Source organism: Spodoptera frugiperda, chromosome 14, assembly GCF_023101765.2.
Source record: "Spodoptera frugiperda isolate SF20-4 chromosome 14, AGI-APGP_CSIRO_Sfru_2.0, whole genome shotgun sequence".
In the NCBI taxonomy this organism is placed as follows: domain Eukaryota; kingdom Metazoa; phylum Arthropoda; class Insecta; order Lepidoptera; family Noctuidae; genus Spodoptera; species Spodoptera frugiperda.
The window spans coordinates 7968169-7989747 of record NC_064225.1 but is presented as its reverse complement, the minus strand read 5'-3'; the positions used below and the strand labels follow the sequence as shown (position 1 = coordinate 7989747).

Below are 21579 nucleotides of genomic sequence, written 5' to 3'. Positions count from 1 at the left end.
ATTTTTAAAATCAGTACTCTCTACTGTCAATATTTACCTCTAATGACTTGCATTGTTTTATTTTGAAACGCGCTTTTTTTGTTAAGACATTTAATCGTTTCATCTGGAACATTTAGCATTGTTACAGTGCAGTATACCAGAAACATTCAATTTTATGGACAAACAATTAAATTACAACAATAATTTCTGTTTCTTTTTACAATCATTTTGGTTTTATACTTAAATAAATTTGATATTGCTAATGTGAAAGTGGTATTTGTTTGTTTAATAATTTTAAGATATGATTTTTGTATCTAAAGATAAATAATAGGCTGGAGATTGATAGGCCACTCTTTTCATTTGACAATGCGGACGAAGTCGTGTGCAGACAGCTAGTAACCTTAAATAAACAGTTTGTCTAAGCAACTGTTACTATCTTAGGTAAATCTGTGTTTCTACCTACTTAATATGTCAAATCTTATAAAAATCCCAGTTGAAAAGGGTAAAATAATAAAAAAATCTTCGCGAAAAATTGTAGGACGTTAAATGGAACAAACCACATTTTTTGCAAACCTCTCTCACTTTGTGTATGTGTACCTATAGGTTCCTACATTTTTGTTGATTAAAGATTAGAGTTAGCCCTGCTTTCGGTTATCGGGAGAAGAGTCAGTATTAAATGCATCACCAGCTACCGCCCGCGACTTCGTCCGCTTGAAAGAATTACTGAAAGAAATTAGAATAAAAAAAAAAGTTTTGCCTCCTCGGTTGGTGATACCACAATAATATGTAATCTATATGTTGTCCTGACCTGTTAGTGTTGTTCATGCTAAATTAAAACCAAGCAGTACCTACGTTTAATTTGGACATACATACAGACAAACACCAAAATTCTAATAACTGTATTTATTTATATCGATTGTAGATCACGCATCAAGAATCTTTTAAAAAGTCGTTCATTCTGCTACAAAATTCTTTCAATGTAGGTACAGTTTTGACTTTCCTATCATTTCATTATATCCCTGTAGGTATGTATAAGATTTTTTCTTATTATACAGAAGATTTGAAGATTGCAGACAAATTTTTAGATTTCAGATTTATCAGACCACGCTGATGACTGATCTCTGTCAAACATGTGATTCCTCATTTCGGCTTCTCTGCCGGCATAATGATTCAAGTCACACTATGAATATTACCGAACACAGAAAAGAACAGTCAAATTAACTTACGCAGGAGTTTCTTATGACCGTTGTACTAAAATTTGATATGAACTCCTCACATTTAGGGCAACAACGCGCCGGTAAATACAGCGGACAGCCTACATTAGTTACAAGGTGCAAGTAAATATACGAGCCACAGACATGCTCTTGTACCATTATCATTCATCATCATCATCATCATCAGCCGAGAGACGTCCACTGCTGAACAAAGGCCTCCCCTTGGTCCTCCACGTAAACGAAAGCCGCAACCTGCATCCACTGGCTCCCCGTCTGACGATGTCGTACGGTCCAAAGTTGGAGGTCTGCATGCGTAATACCGGTCCGCGGTAACTCAGTCACCTTCCTGGCCCAGTGGCCATCAGTTCCGAGCGACGTGGCCTTCCCATGCCACTTCAGCCTGCATATTTTGACAGCTAAGTCTGTAACTGCTTGTTCTTTGGCGAATTTTATTTCGGATTTTGTCGCGCAAAGATACTCAGCACAGCTCTCTCCATCGCGCGCTGGGCGACTTGAGCCATCGCTAAAAGGCCAGCAGTTAGGATTGTTCGGTACCGTATGTATCACTGGCAACACACACTGGTTGTACATCCTGGTCAGCAGACACTGCGGGACAGGAACGAGAAGACTTCATGCAATTCCCAAATGCTGCCCATGAGTTGGATTCTTCGAGAGACCTCTTTCTCGAAGTTACCTAATATTGGAATGATCTCCCATTTTGTGTAGTGGTCTACAACTCGAGTATATGTTTAACGACAACCGGTATAGGTGCAACATGGACATTTGATGATTTTCGTCTGTCCATGTTCATTTTAAGGCCCACCTGTTAAAACTTTGAGGTCGCTGAGCATGGTGTTCAGCTCTGGTTCAAGCGACTCTGCCATTACGATATGTCATCGGCGAAACGGAGATGAGTGATGTATTCGCCATTAATGTTGATGCCGCGTCCGCAACCAGTCCAAGAGCTTAAAAACGTCCTCGAGTTGCGTTCGTGAACAGGATCGGAGATATAACGTCTCCCTGTCTCACGCCCTTCCGCAACTGGATTGGCCTCGTAGTCTCTTCCTGGAACGTCGGATTTGTTAAATGGTGGCGTTGTTGATACAAACACTTCAAAACCTCGATGTATCTATAGTCGATGTGGCACCGCTGGAGAGACTGCAGCACCGCCCAGGTTTCGATTGAATCGAAGGCTTTCTCATAGTCCACATATACGCCAAGCATAGTGGCAAGTTATACTCCTCGGTCTTCTGTATAATCTGCCGCAGCGTATGAATGTGGTCTATGGTACTGAAACCTTTTCGGAATCCGGCTTGTTCGGGAGGCTGGAAGTCATCAAGCCTGTTTTCGAGACGGTTCGTGATTAAGACCCTCGAAAACAGCTTATACACATGGCTCAGATAGTGAGATAGGTCTGTAGTTCTTTAGCAGACAGTTGTCGCCTTTTTTAAAGAACAGAACCACCACACTCCGTTGCCGGTGCTACCAGCGTGGTTCCCTCGAAATATGACGGAACTTGAATAGCTTCAAGGAGGACTAAAAGTATCGGTTAAACCACCCGCTCGCAGAAGTTCCGACGTGAAATTTTAAATCATCGCCCGGCGCCTTGTTGTTTTTAATGCTGTTTGAGTTAGCCATCCTAATCTCGTACAGGCTGATGTCTGGGATATCCTCAGTGTACAACCGCGTCAGTTTAGCTCTTGGGTCCCGAGCTGTACCGAGATGGGTTGCCGTGTTGATGGTGTATAACTGTCCGTAAAACGCTCTTTTCTCCGAGGATCGGACTTCGACGAGATGACGCTGCCATCCTCGGTCTTCAGCCTCGTCATTTGGCTTTGCCCAACAGACGAATTCTTTGCGAAGACTTTTGAGCCCTTGTTTCTCTCAAATTAAGTCTCTGACTCTTGCGGCGTACTATAGGCCCGCAGGTCACGTCGCATGTATTTTATAGATTCGTCTATTGAGCTTGCCGTATTCAGACATATCGTCTAAATGCAGCCTCAGCCGCTACGATCCTTAAGAAGTTTTAAGGTTCCGTCGGAGAGCTTTTGGGGCCTGTTTCGGCGGGGGTCTTGAAGAAGTCTGACCCCACTGCTCGGACAGTTTCCACCAACCCATTATTTATCTCGTCCACGTTTCCACAATCAGCTAGACACTGGAAGCGATTTTGCAGTTGGAGTTGGAACTGCTCGGGGTTTTGGATCTGGGCACGTCCAGGGCGGAGCGTGGACTTCACCAGGCGTGACCGCTCTAGTTTTACATTGATGTTCAGTGTGCCCCTGACAATACGGTGATCGCTACCGGTTTTCACCTTCGCTATCACAGAGACATCACTGAATATACGTCTTTCGGTCGCCATGATGAAGTCGATCTCATTTTTGGTAGAACCATCAGGGCTTATCCATGTCCACTTCTTGGCCGGTCGCTTCTGGAAGAAGGAGTTCATCAAATAGAGTCTCTCCCTCTCCATAAAGTCGACCAGCCGCTGGCCCCGATGGTTTCGCTGCCCATATCCAAATGGCCCTATTCTCAACTCATCGCTATTCCGTGTGCCCACCTTTGCATTGAAACTCCCCCATTCACAGACGGTGAAGTGTGTTTCGGAGGAGTGTATGGCTTTTGAAATTTCCTCATAAAGAGCCTCTACTTCGTCGATCACAATGTGTCGAGGTCGGCGCATATACCTGTATGACCTTCAGCGAATACCGGTTAGATATTCAAACTGTATAAGGTACGCTACCCTGTTCGACACACTGTCGACCTCAACACGTTGTTGACGAGAGACTCGCGGACGAGAAATCCGACAGCCCTGTAGATTTACGGTCTCCTTCCCGGACTAGCAAGTTGCCGGAAAATACTCTAGGATTATCGTATACTGACCCATCTCTTATTTCAGATAGTCCCAAGTATGTAACCGCATATTGCTCAATATTCCTCCAGCTCGACAATCTTCTCATAGTCCGCAGTGTGCGGATGTTGTGCATTTCCCAGGGCCAAAGTTCGTCGGGGGTTGCAGCGCTTTCTCTGCCGGGGATTCTTAGCACCCCTGCTCGCCGTATATCCGCTACCTAGATCAGGAATAGCAAAGCTGCCGGGGACTGGGGGCCGTGTAATTTTGTTGTCGCTCAAGTGAAAGGGGGGGGGTTGCCATAATCCCCACGCTTGGCAGGCGGCTTGGGGATCGCAGTTTTTAAAAAGGATAAATTTTGACTGCTGCTGCCCATTCCTCGGTGGCTGGTCGCAGTTTTAGGACGTACCCGGGTCCGTCCATTATCATTATCTAATTGTAAATTAAGTAAGTGGGTACTATTTAAATGTAGGGATTATATGAAATTTGACTAGTTTTCAGCAGTAACTAATGTACGCCAATTGCAAAATTAAACATTATTTTTTAAGAGCATTTGGATCTTATACAGCTACTGAAAATTCGTTAGGTTTGTTACTAGATCCACTAAGATGACTTAAGGAGTATATAAAACCGATAAGTATTTATAAATAGTTGTAAAATCGGAAATAAGTAAGGTATTTAAATTTTGAGTGCAGATACTAATCTGTGACTAAAGGGATCACATTAAATAGAATCAATAAAAGATTGCAGCAAATATCTCATTAAATAATTCTAAATTAACTGGAAATCTAATAACACTACTTTAATTACATCGATACTTAATCAGCATTTTTCAGAACAAGTAGCTAGGCTAGTAAGTATCTTTTCGAGAATGACAATACAAAAATATTTTCATGGGGTAATCAAATGGGTATAAAGCCAATTTTCTAGCTTTGGTTACCTAGTCTTAAATCTGTAAGCCCTAATTCCTACTTGAATTACGGCAAAATACGCCGTTACTTGTAGGGCGTAATCCGTAGCGTAGCATCTAGTACTACATTTGAGGCAAAATACTTCAGCCTTAGTTCGTTTCTCGTAGTTCGTAGCGCGTAGTACGTAGCGCATCTTCTGTGTAATGTAGTACGTAGCGCGTAGACGTAGCAGCGTAAACTGAATCTCGTAGGCTTGCAAAGTGAATCTAACAAGATCCGTGGCCCCGGATACGCAAAGGGCAACTGAAGGATACGAGGTGGGTTTTAAGTAAAAGTTGACACTCTACCTTCCGTTCCACCTGGTCAGATAGGACAGGGAACTAAGATTTTTAAAAAGGTTTCCTGTGGAATTCTAAAGCCTTTACTGTGGAGAACAAATTAAAAAACGCTATAAGTATAACTACGAATTACACGTGGGCGAAGCCATCAAATCGGAAACCTAGTGTTATATGTTGCAAAATAAATACAAATTTAATTTCAAATTAAAATCACAGTAAGTACTTAGCACTTACCTAAATGAAATGTAATTAATCTTTATTTAGTTGCCATTAAACCACTCGCACACATTATATATTTGAACAGGACAGTGTAGCATTGGAATTGGAACACAATATTTAATGGACATGCATGCATTGATTCTTGCTACTGATTACTATCTAGCCAACAAGATACTTGGTACTAATTTACATAAATTGTTTGGCTCTACTCTCTATCTCTTTGTATTACATCTCATATTATTAGTACTTCCTGTCGTTCTTACAAACTGGTACCAGGAAATAGTATTGAGGTCTATTAATTTGAAGTAACATTTACAATCAACGAATTTAAATGAACAGTCAACACGTTTGCAGCAACTACATCAACCAGAAACTTCAATAGCCCATCAGTTTCGAATATATTTTCAAACAGTACAATTAAATAAGAAGCAACAAGCAAAAAACTAAACTGATACGTAAGTAGGTACAATCACATTAATAACGGCTCTCAATGCAGCATTTCACAAGCGGATACGGGTGTAAAGCTTATCTTGTAATGCTGATCTGGAAGTTTGTACAAACATTAATTTCACAATGACTGCAATCAGCCGCGGCGTTGACGCGCCGTTTCCTGTACATTAGACAAGAATTAGTTTCATTAGAACATTAATGAAATTACTATTATGAAATGGTTCCTTATCAGAGATCCCTTCGATCGGTAATAGTCTAATAGATCATGCGCGCGCTGATATTGCAAGATTTATTTTGAATGCTTTGTTTTTTTTTTATTGCTGTCGTGATCTTTGGGTTCCTGGCTATTTCGGAGTAATAACAACTCAAAACAAATACTCACTACGCTACACTGAGGAATCAATTTAAATTGTTGGATATAATGACTTAACTGTCCAAGAATTGAAATTATAATTAGACTTAGCGCCTGTTTCTTTACCTTCATATTATAAGTACCCGATAAACTTATGTGGCAGATAGTTAATACAAATTACATTCTATGTTCAAAATCTGGATTTGTGAAACAGGACCTTAAAACAATATGAAAAGAAGGTACTACGACATAATCGAGTTATCACTAAGTAATAGAAGATTTTTACTGGACTGATAGTTATTTTATCGGCGTACTCAGAGACATTTAATGATTACTTAAACTATTCCTTACAAAACAATTGCTAATGATTGGGTTAAGTAACCATTCTAAATGACTCTGAGTACGCCGGTTAGTGTTTAAATCGGTGTTAAATAATAATCAGTTAGATAGTAATATATTTATGTAGGTAACTATTAAGCAGGTGTTCAACTAAATAGATTGTAAGTGAAGTAAATGTAAAATGTTACGATCGTATTATGTAATTGTAAAGTAAATCGAGTCAGTGATATGTGAAACCTGTTTATGTGTCAGACACTATCCGTGTAGGATCTGGTTGTGCTTAATGCACTTTTATGTGCAGCGAAGGATGCTCCTATTTGAACGTTAGGATTTAAATAATAATTGAACATACTTATAATTTACGCAAACTTTACGTAATTTACAAATTACAAGGATGTTAAACTAGTGCTGTTTTAAGAATTCAAAAGTATATCTATTTTAGAACAAAACGACAATTTTGACAAGATTATAGGTTAAGCTATCTTTTGGATTACTAAAAGACACAAAGATTAAAAAAAGATTTTGCATTACCTAAGACTAAAATTTATTTCAGACTAAAAATAATAAACAGGTGTACCTAGTTCAGAGAAAATGTCTAAGTTTTAACATTTTATACGCAACAAAACGCATTATATAACCATCGGAATTGAAAACAAAGGTTCCACAAATGCCATGCTTATTTATAGTCAGACGTTCTCAATAAGAAACAAAATAGATTGAATAAAAGAAATAATACGAATGCGCACACGCTGTAGCTGCGGCGGTCAGTAGCGGCCCACTAATGCACCCTGTATTCTCGTGAGCTCAGTATGACGCGAGATGGTATCTCACTGGTAAACACCGAGGGAAGTTTACTTTTATTTTACACGCTTGTAAATGTTACACGCGGGATACGATATTAATTACGTTGCATTCTTGTTTTCAATATATTTTTGTTAAGTGTTTTACTGTTTAATACAGACTATATTGTATTTTTTCCACTGTTATTAAGAGGGGCCAAGATACAATAATGTTTACGGTGTTCTGGAAAGGTAACAGGTCTCCATAGGCTTTTTTTGAGAGGGGAATATCATCCAATACCTTCTCCTACCGTGGGCGAGGAGAGACGGCATCAGACTCTTACTGACTAAAACCACCCCGTTCCTACTCCTGTTTTCAAGCCGGAGCCCGCTAGGCAGTCCGCAGCTCCTGGTCAGCATAGCCTAACTGCACTTGCTACACTAAAACTACTTTATTTGCGTTGTGAACTATGTAGAAAAGCGTTTAATTTTTGCCATCGTTTCTTAGAAAGAGGGCTTCCTATATCACGGCTTCCCTAAAATGCTGAATCTGGAGTAAAGAGAGTTCCTACTTTGAAAACTAAATCCCACAAAAACATTTCATGTTAAATGTTGCCAAGACGAGACCATATAGCTCGCACTGTCAAAAAGTAATCAGATCCCGTGTAGAGCCAAGTTTCTAACCCTATACTTTTGAACTGGCGAGTCGGCCGCACGGACTTTTTGCTATTCGTCATATGGGCTTGAGCTTAAAAATCTATTCAATCTTCTAAACTCTTTCCGTGCGGCCAACTCGCCAGTTCAAAAGTACAGGGTTAGAAACTTGGCTCTACACGGGATCTGATTACTTTTTGACAGTGCGAGCTATATGGTCTCGTCTTGGCAACATTTAACATGAAATGTTTTTGTGGGATTTCATTTCTTTTTGTAGGTTGCTTATGATAGAAAGATAAAATGAGCGACAAATTCACCTACTAAACTACTAAATTTATAAGAAAATTGGAAACGTAATCCTAATACTTTTTATCAATGAAAATTAAAACACTAGTATCTAAACCTTTACCTACTAAACTACTAACAATTAAATATTAGGCAAATGGTTTTTTTCTCCGCGATAGCAAACTTTTAAATCACCGAAATATTCCGAAAACTTTTCATTCAACGAGACAACCGTCAACGACGTCTGCCCTCGCGCGTCTGCCCGCGTTCGGGTGCCGCGCTCGCTGACGGGCCGATTATTTTTAGCTACTGCGCGGGGACGAGGGGCAGGCGGCGGGCGTTGGCGCATACTATACTTACGATGCTTATGTTCAAAAGTATAGGTTGATTAATAAACACTTACCGAAGTGAAGTGTAGTAATATTATTCATATCTAAGTACTTATGGGTAGGATAATGTTTTGATTTGATGAAAAGTTTGTGTTCTATGTACTTGTGTATAATTTTCAGATCTCAAGCAGGCAATAGGGAATTAAGTTTCCCTATTTCAGATTTTTACCCCTCCGCGGCCGCATTCAGACCTCTAGGGTCAAAAGTTGCGGAAGTCTCGAACAAACTTTCACCCCCTAGTTTAAGGACTTGGTTGGGGGTAAAAGTTCCAAGTTTTAGGATTTTTTTGTTGTTTGGGTACTAATACTAGCTTACATACCAAATTTCAGTTTTCTAGGACTTCAGGAAGTACCTTAAGAATTTTGTTGATCATCAGTGAGTGAGTGAGTGACGAAATCGGGGTATTTTAGATATCAATAAAATCTAAAGTATAAGAGCTATGCCATTGAAACTTTAGAGGTTTATTAAGTCTACCACTGACATTATATCCTGAAAATTTTGTTTATCTGGTATAACCCAAACTCAAGTTATGAAGGTTCAAAAATACGACGAAGCGCTTCGATTCGAGAAAAGGTAGGTAGTGCCCTTGCGCTTCGCTTGGCTCGTCTTGGCGGGGTTCACTACCGTGCCCCCAGATAAGCATTGAATGGTGCAACATGCCTGAAAGTCTTTTTCTTTCTAATAGTAGGATAACGTTGTTAACATTACCATGAATCTTATGATTCACTACTCAATATATTAGTACCTAAGTATACGCATAATGTAAGAAACTAACAATAAAACTTAAAGCCCTCGTCCCGAAGTCCTTTGCAACAGAAAGGTCAAACAATAATTCAATAGTAAGAAATGTTTGTCACCAATAAAATGCGTTGCTTGAAATAAAAGCTAACGAGGTCACGAATACTTGGCTGCTATAATTTGTGTGAAATTATTAATTAGCTAATCGAGTTAGTGCTTTATCGCACAATCTGTAGCGTGAGCGCCCGACAGCAATATTACGAGCACTGGAGCGGCGGCGTGTGGGACTCCTTAAAGCTTAGTTAACTGTTCGTGTATTAAAATTAAATACGGTTTTTAAACAATTTGTATTATGTTCGTTTATTGTCTTAATGGGAGCTTAGAAATTATAGTCCAAGTGTTTATTTAAACTATTTTTTTAATCCTGCATTCAGCATAGTTTATAGCTGAGCATGTAATTTCGTTGGAGTCGGTATACTCAAGAGTATTCATGATCATACCTAAACCTCTAACATAGTATATCCACATGCACATCGATACCATACATCGATAAACGCGAGCTATGCCTAGGAGCCATTAATAGTGATCGAATGATCGTTTAGCGTTGCGGTCAGCACCGCAGGGGGACATAATCGAATATTGGCTCGTAATAGCGATTGCAAATCGATTGTGAGCCGCACAATCGAGTTCCCGTAATCGAGCGGTCGTGATGAAGCTTTCATTGGTCCGTAACTAAGCTCGTTTCGCTGTGTCTGTGTGTGGGTTTAAATATTGGACGCTATTCATTTGTTTTGTGTCCCCACGAAATTGTCAACGGTACGTTTGTAATCCCACCGCGGCCGTCAAATCATTGGATATGTCCTTAGTTAGTGTGCTGCCTCGCTGTAGATTCGATGCTAAATTCGATGATTGCAATGTAATTAGTTGTTCGCTGGCAGTTTATTTTATCAATGTTTATTGAATGGTCTGGTTTTGTAATTAGGCGTTATTGGTAATGTGGTTCATTGTTTTGCCTTTGCTTCACATTTGATAATTGTCTCATTAATTTGGATTGTCAGATATCTTGGGGTTTAAATCACATCATCATGTGTTAGTTTAAAAATTATGCATAGCTTGATATCTTAATGTAGTAATACTCAAGTGTCAATTGCAACTTAAACGTCTTCTGAGAGAACGAAATTAAAACTAAGTAAGTACTCACTTACTTGAAGACAAAAACAAAATACTTAAATTTAAAAAAACATGACATTTCGAATATTAATCTGACAACATAAGTTACGAGTTCAATTAAAGTTAAAAGCATCAATTAGAGTGAGATAATCGAATTACTGGAACATTTCATCTGAGAGTGTCAGAAGTTGCGTGTCAAACGGACGCGGAGTAAAAACAACATCGGATGTAATCATTATCAATTAAGTAGCAAATTGGGAGGAGCTTGCTGATGTACATAAGTAGGTAACTGCAGGGGACCAATCGCTTGAGATGTTTGTGCTTGGCGAGTTTTGTTTAGTGATGCTTCGTCTACCAAGTCTTTGCTTTTTACTATCTCAACAATCGTAAGAGGAAAGATTCGATTGTTTAAGGATATTATAAGCATTGAAAATCTTACTTTTCTGGGGTACTTTTATGGTCGATATTCCCACAGAATGGGCTGGAGACTAGGCTACAAGACTGCTCGAGAGAATCCTTTTAAGTTTCACATGATTGAGTGGTGCTGCAGATCCCAGACGGAAAGAAATTGATTAATGTGAATATATCTCTATTAACTAAAAATCACGATTTACTCACGTAAATTAATAGAGAAAAGCTCTACTAGTTTTGAGTCACAGAGGGACTCTTCATCATGAGCAGCGTGCGCAGATGCGGCAACGTCTCGCAGCCTACGCGACGCCTACTGTAGGCCACAGTCTGCAGTATACTCTATACTTTCTATGATAAAATGCTAACATATATTCGTTTCCGCAGTAATTAGGCAAATAAATATTGGAATCAAAGACATTGTTTAGTGTATTACTAGATACTTTTGTTTTAAAACAAATATTAACAGGCTGATAGACGTCATAAGGATGCTGTAATAATGACAAAATGAAGACAACTTCCCAAGCAAAGGATTAAATAACTTTTAATCCGTTACAAGCCAAACTTAAATGAGCCTTACATTATTTAAATGCTAACTGATTGAATCTAATTTCTTCTTCCAAATACAAATCAATAATTCAATCATGAATCCATTTTGAAAAAATCATTAGTGCTACGAAGAGCTTTAATATATACGAACACGGCAAATCTGACACATGATTAGGGTTACCACATTAAAAAACAACAAGACAAGCCATTATAGACGATAATGCTCGCGAGTGTTGCCAGATTATCGATAATTATTACAAAAAGGAAAAAAATATGGTTTCAGATCGTATCGTGATAAGTGTAAAATGTCTTAATGCGTTGCCTACAATATTTTTATTTGTTTTGTGTGCCGCTTGTAATCTGCCTCAGTAATCTAAATGTGACACCACGCTCTCTTTCTTACGGCCTTAAGGATCCATAAGAGTGACGGAGATGGCACGATGTTGTGACTTTTGATCGCTCAATCTACTACGGCGTGCAGGGATGTTTTGTCAGTCTTGTTCACTTTTGATTTCTTAATCGTTTTTACAAATGACAGATGACGTATCAAATATTTGTGGCGCTATCTCATTTGTAACGTGGGACCATCAATACGGTAGTCGGTTGAGAAATGCAGGCACGGTTTATACAACAGTGCATTCATTTCGCTGCCTATTGGATCACTTTCATATTTTCAGGAGCTTGTGCTCTTTGTTCCCTAAAAACATAAGGTAATTATACTTTTCGCCTGTTTTCTTACACTGAGTTATTGCAAAGATTTAGGAATACTTTTTCCAAGCTGGGAATCGCAAAAGAAACTGACTCGCACTCGACGCAGTTAATAAGGTTTTATAATATTTTCATTGGTACTTATTAACATAATGGTCTAAATCGGTACGTGTGTTAAAACTCCACCCCAATGGGCCACTCAATCACTCACCGTGGACAAAATAATGGAAGTGATAAATGCAGAGTTTCCGCAAACAATTACTCCACTAGTTTCCCTCGGTAGAACTCAATTTTCGGCACGTTAACATTCTGTATGAATATTTTACTAACTCTCTTGTAATATTAAATACTCGCCCTTTGTAGTAAATATACTAAATACTACATTGTGATATGGGCTTTAGAATAAACCTATGAACTGATAAATTAACATTTCTTCCAAACGTTTTCTGAATATTTTTTTACGTCGACTGCTGAAGAAATCCTTATTCTGCCTCTGTTATTAACTATGCGCTCGATGATTAGACTAATTATGTTTGCACTACTTCATTTAGTCCGAAGAAGCACTTAGGTTTTGCCATTCAAATAAGAGTAAGTACAATAAAAGAAGCTACAGGATGACTAAACAAACATTAAACGATCATGTTTTACAAGTCAGATAATATAATAGGCGTGTAAGGAAGGCCTTGGTTTGCAGATCATGCGATACGCGATGATGTATGATACAAGTTGTGTTCAGATTTATTGTCTGCCTCGGACCGCTTTTAGGCCACTGTGCGATTGTATCGCGCTCAGGCTGTTAGTAAAATTGTTGATTGGAATTTTAATATTTGTTTAAGATTAAAATGTGCTTTTATTGCGTTATTTTTATGAGAGTATTTTTTATTGAAGCCTTGGCTGAATTTTTCGGCTGTCTATTAACGGATAACCAAATACTTGAAATTCTAGACTTTAGAAATAAGTACAGTTAAGTTTCCAGTGTCAGAGCCTAACTGCTTTAGCCTGGTTTAGACCGGTGAAATATCACCACCTCTCGCAGTTTTTAACAAAAATTCGTTGACAATAATACAAGAATTCTATTAAGGGTGTTGTTACTACAAAGAAGACTGTTGTCTTCTTTCTATTCCAGTATTAAGGCCTATATAAGTGAGATACGTATACATCCTCGATATCCCACCGAGATGGAAAGCTAGTTCCAAATAATGACTGATATACATTCCATGTTAGAGTTTAATCTTCTCACCTCATCAATGAATTCTGCAACAATCCACGTTCGTATCTAGTTTGTAGTCTGTGTGGGATATTTGAATATAATTGCATTATCGGCAAGACACGGCTCTGCATTAGCATACACAAGCTGAAATTGTTTCGTTTGATTTATTACTGTATTCCCTCGTTGGCTCGCTGCGTAATTGCGGTGCCGACTCCACGCTGAATAAATTATTATGCGATTTCAAGTGGATGTTGTTATGTTTGTTTAGATAACACGATATTGTTTCCATTATTGTGGTTAGAAAATTTGTATCAGTAATATTTAAGTTCTACACAGAATCGTATAAACGAGCAGACGGTTCACTTGATGGCCACCATGGACACCCGAAACACCAAAGTCGTTATAATTGCCTTGCCAACCTCTTGAGAGGTAGAAGGTAGGGTCGAGCCGGCCCGTCCTTGCTGACAGAAGCATGTGCTCTCCCACTTTGACATGAATAAATGAAAAACTGAAATTGATATACACAACGCATTTGATTCCCTCTTTTATTCCAAATCCACTCAGAACCGTCCAAGTTAGACACAGTGCAAATAAAACTTTCTTATACTCACTCTTCTCGTACATTCCAGGCGAGGGTTCCTGCAACAGCAACGACGGCTACAGCCAGAGAACCCCGACAGACGACAAGTCTCCACCAGGCAGCGACGACGAGTCAGCCCGCCCCGGCTCAGCAGCAGACAATAAGAAGAAACATCGGCGGAATAGAACGACCTTCACCACATACCAGCTACATGAACTGGAAAGGGCGTTTGAGAAGAGCCACTACCCTGATGTATACTCCAGAGAGGAACTCGCAATGAAAGTCAACCTCCCTGAAGTCAGGGTACAGGTTAGTAATAAACTTTTTGTTTAGTTTTTGGGGGTTAATTGTGATGGTTTTAATACAGCCAATGGCGTCTGATGATGTGCTGTGGTAGTGGTTGAACTCTTCTAGATGTTATGAAAATTGTTTGATAGCGGCAAAGCATAGTGAATTCGGATTCACAATCTATGTAAGTTAACATCAGTTCCATATTTTACCGCCAGTTCATAAGAATCAGGCATTCTGTCAGCTTAAATTACAACTTGAATTAATAGAAAATGAACTAAACGATTTTCTCTTAATATTAAGTGAAATAAATACACTTTGTAAACTTTGAGTGAAAGGCCCTAAGGGAAAGGGTAAAGGAGCAATAATGAACCCAAGGGGCTTATGCCACTCAATCCCCTTTGGCTTTACAGGGCGAACATATGTCGAGCGTATAGATGCCCCACCAAATATCCTGACCCTCCCCACTTGACATCAACGAACAAAAACTAATGCATTACAGATAACGCTACCAATTTCAGAGATCTTATTAAGCTGGTCGTATCTTAATTGCTTTCTTATGCCACTGCAAAATGATTATGGCAAACCTATTTTGGCTCTTACTCGCTTGATTTAGAGTCCTTGGATCCGCATCAGTAAGTTTGTAAAACGGCTATTTGCCAAATAATGCGGTTGTGAACTAATCTGACACTTGGTTTTCAATATAGGATAAGCTGATTTTAATAGTGTGTGCAAAAATGTCATTCCTTTTGTTAACGGCGATAAGTTCCGCTCGTTCATTTGTAGTTTTTGCTTCGAAGTCGACAATTTATTATTGTTGTGTTGTGTATAATCCGTGGCATTACAACTACATTGTAATACACAGCTGCCTGCATTGATCAAATGTACAACATAATATATAAATAGCGAACGATTTGAAAATGTGTCATAATTTAAAATCAACAATGATTTCTACAATAGAAATTAAAGAAAATCCGACCAAGCACTTATTAGGATTAAATTTCTTCCTTTCTTCTTTTTGTAATGGCTACTATCCAGAGTTCAGGTATTCCTCCCCATCAGTAACTCTCTCATCAAACACTTCCTTCATCTTCGGACTCCATCATACACCTTCTAACTTCTTCTTCAAACAATCCATCTGTTATTATGATATCCCCCTTCATTCATCAACATCTTTTACAAAACTTCACAATTTTAACATCAGTCAGGTTTAATGGTACTTTTAGCGTTAATATGAAACTTATTTCTTCTATCAAAATACTAAATTTTCGACTCAGTTTGATAGAGTAGTGCCGTCGGAGGCTCGTCTGCAACGGAAGCGGCCGGTAATTCGCTTAAACTAGCGCCCAGACACCGACACCCCACTAGCGTAAGTGACGTAGGTGCTATACTCAGATCTCGTTTACGTTTAGCACCTATAGAGTTTGTAGGTAATGCTTCATTTCGTAATCTTCTGATGACTATGTTGTAAATTTTGCTGCTCTACAATGCCGGTCTGTTTAAGACTCTTGAAATAACTAGTCTTAAATATCTCTAAGCTTACAGGCAAAATGTGAATTCGCTCGAATCAAACCATATAATTATTTAGAGAAACACAATAGGTCCCGTCTAATGTAACCCTTATAATTTCCGTTACACATCACGGCTCCACGAGTCGCCAAATGTGCAGAACACATTAAGTAACTCCTAACAATTGCGACCTTATCATAATCTTATCAGATCTCCCATACAAATTGATTCTTCTTTATAAAGTCAGTCGCACATAAACACTTCTATTTTGTCACGAACCAATTTATAAAGACCTTTTTATCGGAACAAACAATTTTAATTTAGGGTTCTATTTTCCCTGGACATTTACAATTGACCTGTCGAAGCTGACGACAAATTTACGCTGGTCTCTCTTTCTGTTGAAGTGGTTAAGGATGGGGGTTTAGCTGTAATTGGTTATTTAACAATAGACGAATGCATTAAGCGTCAAATAGACAACAATGAGAAAGCGATGGTAATCGAATTCGGTGCGTTGATCGTAGGGTGACTATGATTTTAGTTGATTTTACGCTAAAGTAAATATTAGTAATTGTAAATGCATGTTAAAACAAAATTTATCACATTCAATAAGTTACATTTCACAAGTTGGTTTACAAAAATAATATTCTTGCTGTTTGATCTACAATTTTTTTTTGTTTGAAGACAAAAATAAGTTATGGATAATAGAGTACCTACCGAGAAAGAGATAATGAACTATGCCGTGATTTTCATAATTTTACAAGGACCACAAGATAAAACATTAAAAGTAAGAACTAAAATGGCAACATATCATCGGTATTTATTGTAACAAGTTTCCAGTGTTGTCCCTCCACATTCCCAGCACACAGTCATTAGATGCTCACCCCAAACATCTCAATAGCTTGTCACTTATCGCAGTCACGCTCCACTTGCGACAAAATGTGCTAATAAACGTTTTTGTACCAAACACCCCGGTTACGATACCCCTTGTGCACCATCACACGCGAGAATGCACTTTATACGAAAATAAATTAAGTTCTTTTTTCTTCTTTATTGTGTGAAGGGTCTCGGAAAATGAGTTCTAAAGTGTTTGTTTAGTGCGCAATATTGTTTTGTACGAATTTTTAAGTGCCGTTTATGTAAAATGGTACATTAAGTTTCTTGCGTTGAATTTTTATTAATTGAACATGAAACTTATACAGATTTTAGTATTGAAAGACCAATATCTCAACCTATCAAAATAAACATCTTGTTTCGAAATAGCAAGTCACAAAGTTTGGGCTTAAAATATGCTTGAATAGCAAGACACCTTTCATAACGGCTAACAAGGAAAAGTGAGCGTACTATTATGTGATATTGTTATGTATTTTAATTGCATGCAAGTCGTGACCAACGATCAGAGGCGTTTAACATACCCGGACACGTTGTAATTAAATGTCCTATGAACCTCGTGTACGTTACAAAAATCACTTAAACTAAAAGAAAATTACACCGTTAATAGCCCGAGGTGTTAATTGTGGCCAGTTGTTAAGAAAACCCCTAATTTTCCAGCGTTGGCAATAATTGCCGTTTCGTTTACTACAAGAAAGGGTTCGTGGATGGCCATTAGCAGTTTTTGTTGTGTCATGTCGTTAGTGCTGTCTTACGTCTAGCTTCCGACTCGAATTATAATTACTTTTGTTGATTTACTAAGTGATTCGTGATCTGATACCGTCCCAGCACTTATATCGTGCGAATTAATTACGGTTTCTCCGATATTTAGTGTCAGTAAGGATGGACGAATCACATTGCTATGTATAATGCTTCGTGATCATCCTAATAATATAATGATGCGAAAGTTTATAACGATCGACTGATTATTGTTAATGTTTGTGCAAAAAGTTTCAATGTAGTTGAACACACAGGTAGAGTTAATGTGATCAGCAACTTCTTCAGACTACCTATATACTGTATGCATATAAAAAAGTAGCAATACCTTTATTTTTCTATTAATTCTCTCAGCTGCACTTGTTATTATGGTCCTAATATCTCCGTCTGTATAAATAATATTTTTTCATAAATCCTTGAAACTAATGATATAATTTACTGTAGTCAGTATGAATAGACCAATCTACTATTATAATGGTTAAATAAATGCAATTTACACGGTCGTAAGCGATAATCCCGGGAAGGATTGTGAGCGGCGGGATTATGGTCGCCCCACGCGGCCCGTGTAAACGTATGCAGCTGTGGTGGTGTCGCGAGATCACATGTACCAACGTGTTTTATTGCGTGTATATGCCTACTTATATATATTTAATTAAATATTGATGGTTTCAGTCCATCTAAGGCGAACTTAACTGAAAATTGAGAAAAGAAAAGTAAAAGACTTCATTTTTACCGTTAAGGGAGAGAAGAGTTACTGAGTAGATTTGCTTTACAGCGGGATAATATTATAGTTTATGCTTACCCAATCGAGATTAATTTTACGCAAATCTCAATTCCTCGTAGCATAAGACTATAATACTGAAAACACAACAAACTTATATTTAGCTCTACCAGCATAGAGATAAATATGGGATCCCAGACCGTCATTCCTGTCGCTGAGACTTCAATGTTCCGGTATTTTTATGTTGTATCTACTGTAGATCCTGGCTTACAGTAGTTGCAGCGGTATGGGAGGATGTGGCGAGCTTGTTCCATATTTAAGTATAGAGAAATTCGTGTTCATCATCATCAGCTATTCTGATTATGAGATTAAGCATTACATCGTAATTCATCGTTGTCATTTAACAACACGTTTAATGCAGTAATGATCTAATCGCATGGTGTATATTCGAAAACTATTACTACTAATTAATTTAATAGCATGACAGCAATAATGTTTCCTAATTTTGTCGCCAAAAAGTGTGGTATAGCATGTTTATATGCGCTGTACAATAATAAGTTAACACTATAGAGTGGTATTAGGTTAGCAGCAAGCGCCGTCGCCGATCGAGTTAGTGCGCAATTAATAACTATTATAACTTAATCCCACACGAGCCAGCCGACACGTGAAACTAAGAGCTTAGACGAAATAGATGAGGCACACTCTTCTAAAAATATCAGTTTTTGTAGGAGAGAAAAATGCAACAAAAATGTCTGACTTACTGCCTCTTTTTAAGATGATAACTGTGTTTAGGATAGAAGACAAACATCTTTGCAAAAATATTGTTAAGGTTTCGAAGTGAATAACTATCACATAAAGTTTTACATACGAGAGAGCCATGTTTGGGTAAAAAATCGACCGGAATGATACCACGACCTCACAGTAAACCGGCGTGAAGCAGCATCACCAATCTTTTCTATACACACACATCAAAAACCTGTAAGTTGTCACTGCTGACCAAAGACCTCTTCTCACACGGAGAAGATTTGATCATTAATTATTACCCTGCATGCTTCATGCAGGATGGTGATTTCGGACTTATAATTAGAAATTGTACTTCACCTATATACCTTCACCGTTTGTCGGTGGTGTCTAAATTTTTACTTACATACAGAAAGATGATGATTTACTATAACCTACCATGCAAAGCAAAGTAAAACTACTCTCCTATATTTTTCTGTGTCTCTCTTACAAAATCACTTCATATCATCTTAGCAATGAATTCCATTTGTTTTCATTCTAGACTCTATGTTCTGTAATCCAGTTACGGCGGCGACGAGGACGTGGTGTTAACTTAACTTGAGTTCAACATGGACGCACACTCGATACATTACTTACTATAAACCCTTAACTAAATTATAGTCTAAGATATATGCTGCTGTGTCTTATAGAGCGGCTTTAAACTATCCTGATTGAAAACACGAAACAAATACCTACTTGTAGGATAAATTCACCAAAAAAGGTTTATTCAAAATTTTCTTGATTGTCATCATCTAGATTGCTCTAGAAATGTTTAAAAATCTTGCCTTAGAAGAGTTATATAGGTTTTATACCAACGCAGAAAAATTCCATCATATTTCCTCAAGTACAGAAATTGAGCCGCTTTTGAAATATAAGTAAACAAAAGACCACTTCAGTTCCAAAGGACCAAAAAAGCTGGTCCTTTGGTACAAACTACTGAATATCGTTTACCTATCTACATATACACTAAATTAACAGCACAAACATATATTTTTTAACCAGTTACTACATGGTAACCAAATTTAAATATGATTCCTTAAACAGAGAGCACACATAAGTCGCGTGGGAGCGGCAGTGTGCCGGCAATTTGTTCAGCAGTACGGGAAATTGTGTTTATTGCGATCACATCATTTGCTCCCGTTTCTTTTCATTTGATCCCTTACCTTACCCCTCCACCCGGCGCCGCTTGATTCCTTAACGTCATTTGTGTTGATTATTTTTATTTTTATAGCTTCATTGTTATTGCGACCTATTCAGGGAAATACTGTAATGGTAGCTATCGAGTAAAATGTTGTAGCTGTATGATTTGCACAGTAATTTATACGAGAAGTGGTTTTACTTTCAACTGTTCGTTCTGGAATTTTTGCGAGTTACGTAAATATCAAATGTCTGTATTGGACATTGTCCCATTCCCATTTACATTACATGGTAAGGCAATACTGTTGCTTAGTTCTTTTGGACAAATCTATCACTACTCAAAGAATAAACACCAGTCTATCTCGGTCGGGATAAAAGAAATCTTTCATAGACCTATTAGTGAATTAATATTTGAACGTGAATTACCCCTAATAATAAAATTGTCGAAACCGGTTCAATAGATGTCGAAGGTAGGTAATCATAACTCCGCACTATTGTTCGATAATAATTTGATTAAAATTTGACGGCTCCATCCTGTTTGAAAAAACCTTTTAAACAACAGGAAACAACTAAATAAGGGTAATTCAATTACAGCTTATAATATAGCAACCATTTTATCTTGAGCTGTGGAGCAAAGTCTTGATTTGACGTCGTGAGCTCCAGTTATAATGGAGGCTATACAAAGAAGAAATATGAAAGAATAAGCATTGAATGCTTAATGGTAGGTTCCGTACGTATCATGTCGGTGTAGATTACGCGAACGGCCGGCGGAACTCTAAACTTGATATTTCCGTTCACTTCGCAAGTTCTATTATTTCGGTTGCTCTTGATCAATCAAATAATAAATTCTAGATTTTATTTGAATTTCTAAACTTACCTGTCATCCACAAAAATGCCAGATTGGTTTTTAGTTAGACTTCTGCTGCTTCTGAATAACGGACTGAATTATATTGATAACGTTTTATCAGATTACTTAAACAAGTTGATAATTTTCAAGGGTTAATTAAATAAGTTCGGTTTGAAATGATTTAACACAGCCTTGTTAAAAAAAAGCAGAATAGAAAAACAAAACACGGTCCACTCCAAACATTATAATTACCGTCACACAATAAGTCTGCTTTGCCGGCAACAATAGAAGTGTCTCCTTTTCGCGCCATTAGCGTGCCGACGCCATTTTGTTTTCATCAACAATGGCGGCTTGCGCAAGCGCACAAGCGGATTATCCATCCAATTTGCCAAACAATTCAATACAAATAGTACTCTCAATTCAATTGAAAACTTTACAATTCGGCTTCGAGTGGCGGATCGTTGAAAGATTCATCTGTTAGGAAATCATCAACTTCAAATTTCACGATTATGATCTCTATGTCTCAAGAAATA

The 21579-nt window shown here is 38.1% G+C and overlaps 1 protein-coding gene and 1 long non-coding RNA gene across 2 annotated transcripts in view; both read left to right on the top strand.

Moving 5' to 3' along the window:
• The window catches only part of LOC126911410 (uncharacterized), a 181805-nt gene that overhangs the window by 25649 nt on the left and 134577 nt on the right, over nucleotides 1–21579 (top strand). The window lies entirely within an intron of this gene.
• The window catches only part of LOC118279407 (retinal homeobox protein Rx3), a 39712-nt gene that overhangs the window by 1350 nt on the left and 16783 nt on the right, over nucleotides 1–21579 (top strand). Inside the window, exon 2 of the mRNA XM_035599098.2 lies at nucleotides 14170–14429. Coding sequence (XP_035454991.1) covers nucleotides 14170–14429 — 260 coding nt within the window. The remainder of the gene's footprint in view (nucleotides 1–14169; nucleotides 14430–21579) is intronic.